The sequence below is a fragment of the Mytilus edulis genome, chromosome 8 (genome assembly GCF_963676685.1).
Source record: "Mytilus edulis chromosome 8, xbMytEdul2.2, whole genome shotgun sequence".
Taxonomy (NCBI): domain Eukaryota; kingdom Metazoa; phylum Mollusca; class Bivalvia; order Mytilida; family Mytilidae; genus Mytilus; species Mytilus edulis.
This window is the reverse complement of record NC_092351.1, coordinates 43202637-43213548: the sequence shown is the minus strand read 5'-3', so window position 1 is coordinate 43213548 and position 10912 is coordinate 43202637. Positions and strand designations below refer to the sequence as shown.

The 10912-nt window shown below is 32.2% G+C and overlaps 1 protein-coding gene across 1 annotated transcript; it reads left to right on the top strand.

The window, feature by feature from the left end:
• The first annotated feature begins 4232 nt into the window (after positions 1-4232).
• LOC139485627 (lysosomal proton-coupled steroid conjugate and bile acid symporter SLC46A3-like) lies at positions 4233-10729 on the top strand. Its single transcript, XM_071270247.1, has 4 exons — positions 4233-5497; positions 6590-6673; positions 7380-7536; positions 8786-10729. Exons 1-4 carry the CDS (start codon positions 4393-4395, stop codon positions 8874-8876), a joined length of 1437 nt encoding a protein of 478 aa, XP_071126348.1. The 5' UTR covers positions 4233-4392; the 3' UTR covers positions 8877-10729.
• Positions 10730-10912: the final 183 nt, after the last annotated feature.

The following is a 10912-nucleotide window of genomic DNA, read 5'->3' as shown; positions in this document are numbered from 1 at the left end:
ATGCAATTAAAGATAAAAGAGCAAAGCCTGGTTGATTTGATTTTCTCGAAAATATGTAAAAAAGTAGGTTGTATTTATAGATTATCGTTGATCATCTCAATGAGATTGATTTTCTCGCTTGAGCCGACGAAAGCGAGAAAAGCAATCGAGTTGAGATGACCAATGATAATCTGTTTATCGATATTTTACTAATGACGACATTGTCAATTTCGTGTCAATTTCATTCGCACGTGCCTCCTTAGTTTCTAGCGATAATTTTCCATCTCTAGCAAGTATCATGATATGAAAAATTATCACAAATAAAAGATCAAAGGTAAAATGCACAAAATAGCGATAAATATATTTATTTAAAAAAAAAATGTTAATAGTTTGTAATATCATTCATCCTTTGCAATTCATTCATCATATTTGTTATTTATTAAAAGTAAAAATCGCAGGATAGTATGTCAACAATTCAAGCAAGTATACTGACTGGAAAATCGTATGCTGAATTAAGTTTATCAAAAAATTAGTATACCAAACCTGATTAAGTAAAAAGTAAGTTTTTGTTTCGGTTGATGTATAAATTAAGTAGATTGTCCTTGTTTTGTACATCTAAGCAAAGTTTAAGATTGAACATTAAAATCAACATCAGATAATTATCTTATGTTCAAATCTCGTAAATCTGTCATGTATGGGTTATACATTGTACACCTCAAGTTAAAAAAACAGGCTTTTACGGTTAAATCAGGAATTCCAAACGAAGCATGGACGGATGTGTGGCTAAACTTAGCGTCTCCTGCTATGACAGAATAGTGGGCTATGCAAATTCACACACTGTCAAATTTCCATTCTAGATCATGGGACATAACCGGTTACGCTATAGATCAGAAAACTTCTCCGATACTTGGGGATCTTATAGTCCAAAAATACGTCTCTTTATATCAACTTAGTGCTTGTTTGGCTTTATAACTTTTTGATATGAGCCTCACTGATGAGTCTTATGTAGACGAAACGCGCGTCTGGCGTACTAAATGATAATCTTGGTACCTTTGATAACTATTATAATGTAACACTATAACAACGATAAGGTGAACGATTCATAATTGTGAAAATAAAATTTGTGAAGGGCGGACTCGAGACGTAAGCTCTAGGTTTTGAGTCTGCAGCTCACCACTATTTATGCAGTCCATATGCCAATATGGACGCGCGTAAAATATCAGTTGAGTTATGCGAACGCCATACTTTAGAACTGTTGGTATGTTACTGCTGGGGAAGGAGAAGTTGAATTTGGGTAATTTGGGATAATCACATGTGTTTTAGATAAGGCAATGTTTCAATTGATTCAGCTGTGGCAATTTGAATAAAACATGGCAGATTTAAAGCAATTGACTTGGATACTTGAAATTTAGTTACCCACCGAAACATTAGTTTTTGGGTGACAGGGTAAACTAACAGCAAACCACTCGCTTCTTTAAAGTATGCTTGTCAATATATATTATTTTCACTAACATTGTAAAATTAACATACTTCATTTTGAACTCACTATATAAGTATGACTCTAGAACATGGTAGGACTAAAGAGTTATCTAAATATGTATGAGAATATGACCAAATACCTTTTTGACCAATGTGCACACTCATGTTAAATCTGTTCCGTGTAATCTTATTTACACCACCGTTTAATAGATACTCTTATCACACGTATATAAATTTGTAGAATGTTTATTTATACTAGATAGACGACTTCATTACCGATATGCTTTAATCCTGTTAATTGTTCTGAAAAAAATCATATTTAGTAAATGATCATGTACTATGTATGTTATTATCATAAACTGTACGTGATAGTACAATTTATATTTACTCCACTATCAATTAGGCCATGTATACATCACAAATTTATAGCAAATAAACATTTATATGTAAATACAATATCGTTGAGGTTATAAGTTAAAACTACATATTAAAAAAAAGGAATCCTTTTGCATAATTATAACGTAAAAACGTAAGGGTTTCATTTATAAATTTGTTATGGCTAAGGCATATGCAAGAAAGTTAAAATCAGTTACCAGGTAGAATAAACAGATAAGGAGATGTGGTATGATTGTCAATGAGACAATTATTAAACAGTGATGCATATTTATAATGTATCATCTGCAAGTCATTGACAAGCAAGCTAATGATTTTATAAAGGCTTCATAATGTGACGATCAGCTGATATTTTTTATAGAAGTTTTCTTTCAGTACATGTAAACGATTAGAGAATGTGATAATTTTAGATCAAACTTATCAGTACAAGTTATACTTTGCCGTAGGCGGTAAGTACGAATCAAAGTTATCAAGCCTGGGCCAGCGTATTTCACGTAAAATAAATCCTGATGTTATGATTTTTTGTGAGATACCTATCCAACCGAGAGCAAATGACGTAGTTAGTCATGATGTGCATTTTGGTGATAACTGACCTTTTAAATACCGAAAGACGGAAGACCGAAGACAATTCTATGTTGCAATATATAAACTCATCATTGATACCCTAATTTAAAGTGTTTATACGTTTCGTCTTCAAAAGGCTCATCAGTTCCACTTGAATAAAGAAAGTTAAAAAGGGGAAATATAGTGCAAAAATGAAGAGCATTGAGGACCTCAAATTCCAAAAGAATTTCCCAGATATAGCTAACGTCGTATGTGTTTCTGATTACAACACAGCATCAGAACACAATGTTAACTCAGTTTAAAAGTGTTTTGATATTAACAGTTTATTGTACTCGCAGTTATTGAAACACGTTGAATACGTACAAAGGCCAGTGTTAACTTATAAATGAATCGTGTCTTCCATGATATACTCGTTCTTCTTAATTTTTCAATTATTCGATCCAATCTAAATCGTACATGTCATCTGATTAAATATTAAAATAAACATTAATGTAGATAATGTATTTATTAGAATTGAACAGATCTGCACAGATTTACAGATTTACAAAATTCAAATATGTACTAATTTAAACAGACTTCTTGTTGGCAAATCAAAACATTCTCATGTGATATGTCATTAACACACAAATGCACTAAGGTTTAACATACTAGTATGCTAATTTGAGTCATAGTTTGACTGTTGGGGATTTTTTTTTTTTTTTTTTGGCTTTCGAACTTTTTTCATCAAAGCGTCACTGGTTAGTCTTGTGTGGATGAAACGCGTGTCTGACGTATTAAATTTTAAACCTGGCACCTTTTGTAAGCTATAATTCGTGTGTTTCTCTGTCCTATATATTCCCCCATTTATTTTTATTGTAGTCCTATTATGTAACGTTGTCATTTTGATGTTATATTTAACATTGCCATAAACGGGAGGTTTATCATGACACAAAACCAGACTCAACCCACAATTTTTTTTATTAGAATGTCCTGTACCAAATTAGAAAAAATGGCCTGTGTTATATGTTATAGTTCGTTTATGTTTGTGTTACATTTTAATGTTGTGTTTCTGTTGTGTCGTAGTTCTCCCCTTATATTTGATGTGTTTCCCTCAGTTTTAGTTTGTAACCCGGATTTGTTTTTTTCTCAATCGATTTATCAATTTCAAACAGCGGTATACTACTGTTACCTTTATTTATACTAAATTGTCAAAGATACCAGACATACTTATACCAAATGTCATTCATTTTTTGTTTTGTTTCTGTACCATCAATCATGACAGAATCCAACAGGGCTACTAGTTAGACAGGAAAGGTTTTTCCTGTCAGAGCACCTGATATCATTCCAAGAGTTGCACATCTTTAGTTTTTGAGATGTTTTGTGAATTTTTGTTGAAAATACCAAACTCAAAGGAAAATTCAAAACGGAAAGTCCGTAATCAAATGGCAAAATCAAAAGCTCAAACACATCAAACAACTGGCATATTCCTGACTTGGTACAGGCATTTTCTTACGTAGAAAATGCTGAGATAAACCTAGTTTTATAGCTAGCTAAACCTCTCACTTGTATGACAGACTAACTGAATTATTAAATATACACTGTAAACAGACTGTTTTCGTACGTCTACACTTTGATCCTGTGGAGATACTAAATCTTATCAACAGATAATAATAAAAATTAAAACTATCAATTAATTATGTAAGCTTATTTCATGTACCCACAATGATAACTTTGGTTTAAAACAACATGTTTACTTGATATTATTGGTACATAAATATTTGAAATTCTTTGTCGGTAAGTTTTGCTGCTTTGCAATGACAATATATATTTTATTTAAACATTTATAGGAACGACATTTGCCCTGAGGCAAAGAAAAACAATAAAATCTGCATAGAAGGAAAGCGGTCTTTTTTAAATCCTACTCTTTAAATTAGTATTTTTTGCCATTAGCTTGATATACATTTTTTTATTACGTTTCTAATAGAAGATTACTGAAAGATGACCGAACAAGTGAAAAAGGGCAGACCTGCATCACAAGTCGAGGAATCAGTTCAACGTTTAACATGTCGCCATTTTCTCATGCCAATCATAATTATTTTGATGATTTATGGAAATGTTGTTCTGGGTACTGCTGAGACGCAGTATGGATATTATGCTGTTCAACGACAAAAGAATATCACCAGTGTTGTTTCGGCATCTCGTCAATCATTATGTGAAGCAAATACTTCATCTATCCGTTTCAAACAGCAACAAGAAGTACAATCAGAAACTGCAAATTGGAGTGCATACTGTCATTTGGCACAAAGTATTCCAGTGCTTTTAATGTCTTTAATGGTTGGATCATGGAGTGACAAAATTGGACGCAGAACAGCATTACTTGTTCCTACGATTGGTCTAATATTTAAGTCTGGTTTCTTTGCATTAGCAATAAAACTAGAGTGGAATATTTACACACTTATTATTGCTTATTTTGTGGATGGACTATGTGGCATGTGGATAAGTTTAATTGCCGCTTCATATTCTTTTGCTGCAGATTTAACTAAATATGGGAAAAGTAGATTACTTGGAATCGTCCTTATTGAAATAATGCTTGGGGTTGGTGTAACTATAGGTGCTTTGAGCTCGGGTTATGTTATTAAGTATTTGGGATTTTTATATGGAGCTGTTTTAGTTGTTAGTGTGGCCTGCCTTCTTGTTCTTCTTATCATATTTCTCCCAGAAAGCGTACAGACTACGGAAAAATTAACTAGTATCTCCCAGCTGGAATATCTTAAAAATGCATTATCAATTTATATTGAAAAGGATCCTTTGAGATACAAATATATTATACTGGCAGTTGTATTTGCCCTTAATGTTTTGCCAAGTATTGGAAGAGGTAACGTTCAATCATTATATGTTATGAACTCTCCATTTTGTTGGAATGCTGTATATATTGGGCTGTTTGGAGCATTGATAAGTTTTGCACAGACGATTGGCGTAGGTCTTTCCCGTCTTCTGTATAAATGTATGTCGAAGAGAGCTATGATTATTCTTGGATCAATATCTGCAATTGCTTATTACTTGATAACAGCAGTTGCTATCAACGACGTAATGCTATTCATCAGTAAGTATAAAATAATTTTCAGTTTCTATAAAATTTGAACTTTGAAACTGTAAAGAGAAGACAATTAATGTATGTCACAGGTTTCTATGCAAATATATAAACATCTATTCCAAAGGTTTTAAAAAGGAAAACTTTTGCACATTTTATGAGTATTTAGGCGGAGGTATCCGATAGTAGAAATGATGAACGGTAGATGGTAGGCTCATAAGTCAAACTAAAAACTAATACACTATGACATCATGTATTCAATACATTTCCCAGAAGCGAATTTATTTCGAAAAATTTTTCAAGGTACCAGGATTATAATTTGAAACTCCAGAGGCGCGTTTCGTCTACATAAGACTTATCAGTGACGCTCAGATCAAAATAGTTATAAAGCAAAACAAGTACAAAGTTGAAGAGCATAGAGGACCCAAAATTTCAAAAAGTTGTGCCAAATACAGCTAATGTAATCTATTCCTGGGATAAAAAAAAATCCTTAGTTTTTTCAAAATATTCAAAGTTTGTAAACAGAAAATTTATAAAAAAAACAATATAATTGATATTCATGTCAGCACCGAAGTGCTGACTACTCGGCCGTTGATTCCCTCGGGAACGAAACGTCCACCAGCAGTGGCAGCGAGTCGGTGGTTTAAAAAGTTTCAGGATTATAATTTAATACGCCAGACGCGCGTTTCGTCTACATAAGACTCATCAGTGACACTCAGATCAAAATAGTTATAAAGCCAAACAAGTACAAAGTTGAAGAATATTGGGGACTCAAAATTCCAAAATGTTGTGCCAAAACCATTGTTTATCTAGCATGTCTAGTCTTGGTGGAAAAGAAACTAAATAATAAGTATATTACCGTCAGTAATAAGCACAAGACAGTTGATCTCAGCCAAAGAATTATGATGATGTACATCTGTGTATGAAGTTCTTTTTTATTCGTTCATACGTAGTTAAGAAAATACTACTTATAGTTATTATTAAGTTTTGTGTCACCGAACGGTGCACACTAATATTAGCAATATGTTTCCTCCCTTTAAAATGCAAGAATTTTTACACGTACTCATGTTCAGTAATTGCATGTGCAGAGTTATTTATTTTCAGGTCCGGTAGTTGGCCTATTTGGCATTTATCCGATTACATTAATACGGGCAATGATGTCCCAGCTAACTCCAAAAGATAAACAAGGTACATAAATGTATGATATATAGATGTAGATATAAACCGGTATCATTATAAGATACCATCTAAACATCAAAAACTTCGAATTTATCCACTTTCTAAATTTTCTCCATTTACTTCAATTATACTGATTGATTATTGTTTATTAAAAAGAACCTTACTTTGATGATTGTTTTAAGCAACTGGTCTCGTTTGATTTTTAGATTTTTCCAGCTTACGAAAAATGAAATATAACACGAGACCACAATTAAACAATAAAACATAACAGATTTTAATGTTTGAGTATGAATTAATATTAAAACAAATTTTATTTTTAAAACCACTCCGTTGTAATAGCACAGTGTTTTCATGGAATCAGAATAATACTGTTGTTTCCTTTATTATCAAGGTTTTTAATTTTTGTAGATTGACGAAAAATTGCATTTTCATTGATATTTGATGTCGTGGTTATGCCAATCTCTGCATACAACGCTTATAGAAAATGTGTATTTCGTTGAACATTTGAATTCGTGGTTCACTTGTACCCATGTAAACCACGAAAATTGGTATCCAACGAATAATAATGAATCGACAGTACACAAAAAGTAAATACCATTAGGAACTTGAGTGTCGAGTTTCTTTGATTTTCAATAATGTTATGTTTACAGTCTATTTTTTAAGCGTCGCTTAAAAATAATTCAAAGTGTTTATACATGTATGACCTATTTTACAGGTGCAATGTTTGGAAGTCTGGGTGCTATTGATGCTGTATGTTCTTTAATTGGATCTGTGGCTTCAAATGTACTTTATGGTGCAACAGTTTCAATAAATGATTGGCTTATATGGGCTGTGTTTGGTGGCTTCCATGTTGCTGGCTTATTACTATTTGGGTAATTTATCGTTACAGAATGGGGAATACTAATATATTTCTGTAAAAATTGTCAAATTAGTAACAATGTGTTGATATACAATTGAAAACAACATTAGTATTGCCTTGATTAAATCGATAGAAATGAACCGATATTAAAATCTAGAATATCGATTAAGAAGAGAAAAAATAAAGGTAATTAATAAAAATCGAGAGAACAGTATACAATCTAAGTATGGAAGAACTGGTTGCCTAGACAGGATAAGCGTATCCTGCTATTCACGTAATTAGTGTATTATACTCTTACAAACACAACCCCGACTAGACACGACTCCATAGTTCAATACTAATAACAGGGTTTTGTTCAAGAAAAACGATGAAAAAAGGAGAAGACTATAAACTGTTTTCGGCAAAAACACCTACCAATTGCCTAAATATGGAGCAGCCAACAAAGCAATCTTGACAAGTGGTATTGTTTTTATGTTTTGCAGTGTCAAAATCAAATTCTAATAACATAGACTCTGTGAATCAACTTGCAAGGAGGAAAAGCTGAAGTGTTTACTTTGTCTCATTATTATAAATTTTTAAAATAAATCCACAACTACATATGAATACATGTAACAAAGTCCACATACCTTGCTGGACCTACCATTAAAACATTGCAATATAACTTATCTATCGTTTGCCTGTATTAAATTAATAATGCATATTACAAAAATGCAAATGTCTGATCAAACAAATGGTAAAGGAATTATTTATATTAATTATGAGGTGCAAAGTATGTCTCACACTGACAAATACATGTAAAGATATAACAGTTTTAATATTTACATATAGATGACTATGTGGTAGGGGCTTTGCTCATTGTTGAAGACCGTACGGTGACCTATAGTTGATAATTTCTGTGTCATTTTGTCTCTGTCGGAGAGTTTTTATATATATTGTTTAATAATTTAATTTTGGAAGTAACACGTCTTCTGATTGGCTGACATTGTTTTGTTTATCAGCTCATATACATCATTTTGTCATGTGACCATGACGTCATCAACGTTTCTCCATGGTTTACTCCGGCTTAAAATGGAATTTGGAATTAATTTATAAGAAATGACTGTAATATATTTTCTGTCTATTAGAAATGACACCAAAAATGTGGTGCACACTGAATATTCCGCGTAGCGGGTTATTTTAAAGTGTGCACCACATTTTTAATGTTATTTTTTCATAGACAGGCAAAATATTACAGTCATTCCTCAAATGGTTTTAAATTGCAGATTGTTGTTGTATAAGGAGGCAGCCGAAAAGAGAAAGATAAAAGACAATACTACAGAAGATGTTAAACTCGTTTATGTCGTGAAGCTGTAATGTGTTAACATCAAACTAAATTTAACATTTCGGACGAGAAATGAATACCGTATAGCGGGTTATTTTTGCGGGTTGTAAATTTTCGCTTATTTTCGCGGATCGTAAAAATAAATTCCGCCATATTAAAAGTGTACATAAATAGGTATTGATAAAAGTTTTGAATCCTCCTAAATAATAACCACCAAAATTTCTCGTAAACTTTATTCAATGAAAATCGCGAAATTGTACACCCGCGAAAATAACTTGTTATACGGTATATGAAATACGAATTGTCTCATTCAGAACTCCAACAGAAGACTGGACATCTCATGTTTGTGCATAATATCTGTAAATAATCTATGATTTAAAATTAACCGATATTTCTTGTTTAGTTCAATTTATTTTGGATTAACTTTTGATTATTTAGTTAGTTTTGAAAAGCACGTGCATTCTGATTGTCCTTCCCCTCATCCGATTCGGAGTAATGTCCATATTTCGTCTCCTTTAGAATACGGGAAATACAGATAAAACAAAATTCCATAAAAATATCTGGCTTGCAAGTATCAAAACAACAGCATTGGTCTAAGAATTAACATAAGAATTGCAATCATCAACCCACTACAATGCATTCAATGGAAAATAAAATTGGTAAAACAAGGTCACGTTTTTTCTGACAGTTAAAGACGTCCTTACGCAATATCTATCGAATGTTTTATTCTATTTTTTTAAATATGATTTATTTTATTAATTGTTATTGACTTTGAATTTGCTGTCAGTAACTGTGGGTACTCTCAGATCTGTACTTAGTGTCCTTTGTGTTGTCTGGTTTTTTTTTATTGATATTTTTCTTTCTGTGATGAGCTGAACATTTTTCAACTGATTTTTATAGTTTGTTCATATGTTGTGCTGTTACACCACTGTCCTAGGTAAGGAGAGGGTTGAGCGTTTTTAACCTTGTCACAATCTTGAAAAGCCTGTCCAAGGCAGGAGCCTTTAGTTCATTGGTTGTCCTTGGTTCATGGTTGGTGTATTTTTTTTTCGTAAATTGTTTTGTTATAAATTATTTTTTTGATTGATTTGTTTTATATTTTTCATGTCAGGGCTTTGATAGCCGACTATACGGTATTGTTGAAAGCTATAAGGTTGGCTATAATTGCTTACTTCCAATTAATTTGAAATTTGGTGGAAAGTTGTCTCATTGGCAACCATACCACATCTCCTTATTTTTATATTAGATTATACAAATCTTGGTCATGATCGAAAGAAATTACGCAAAACAAATTGACGACGAACACTCACTTAAAGGTCTTACTTGTTTATGTCTGATACAGCTTTGGGTTTCAGATGTATGGGTTTGAGTGTTCCTGGTAAAGAAAGATCCAGTAAAGCGCTTCGAGCGTACGAAATAAATAAAGTGTTGTACATATATACATCACACATAGTTTACATAAACTAATGTTTCCTTTAATCATACAATTCTACTAAACAAAATGAAATTAACAATCTTTCATTTCGCAGTTACATTTTGTGCCCCCATAAAAATCGAGAATAAAACGAAGATAACAGGAACATGCAAATTTAAGCATTGTGATAGTTTGAAGTGAATATAATGTATCTTTTGCAATAGTGCATCTCATTGTGTAGAAATGGAGATTTTCTTCTGTGCACATAACTGGTTAATACTAACCTATAATTATTTCTGTATAACACACAACCTGGAATATTCATATACGCACAAGTGTACTTTGGCCGTGCATTATGCGGACAAAAAATTGAAAACTAACTGTTTATGTCATATACTTTTTTTCTTTTTGTAGTTTTTTTTTTATACATTTCAAATAAAAACAAGTCCTCTGAGATGCAAATACAGACTCCTTTGAGTTGTTCATTTCTATCAGTGCATTTTACGGCTGACAAGAGCAATATGCAATCACTTAAAATGATGAATCTTCCATTCTATTTGAAATCTGTATTTATTGAATTGGGCGTATTGCATTTCTGCCATTTTTGTTTTACAGAATGCAATGTTTAATATGCGCTACAAGGTTATATATCAT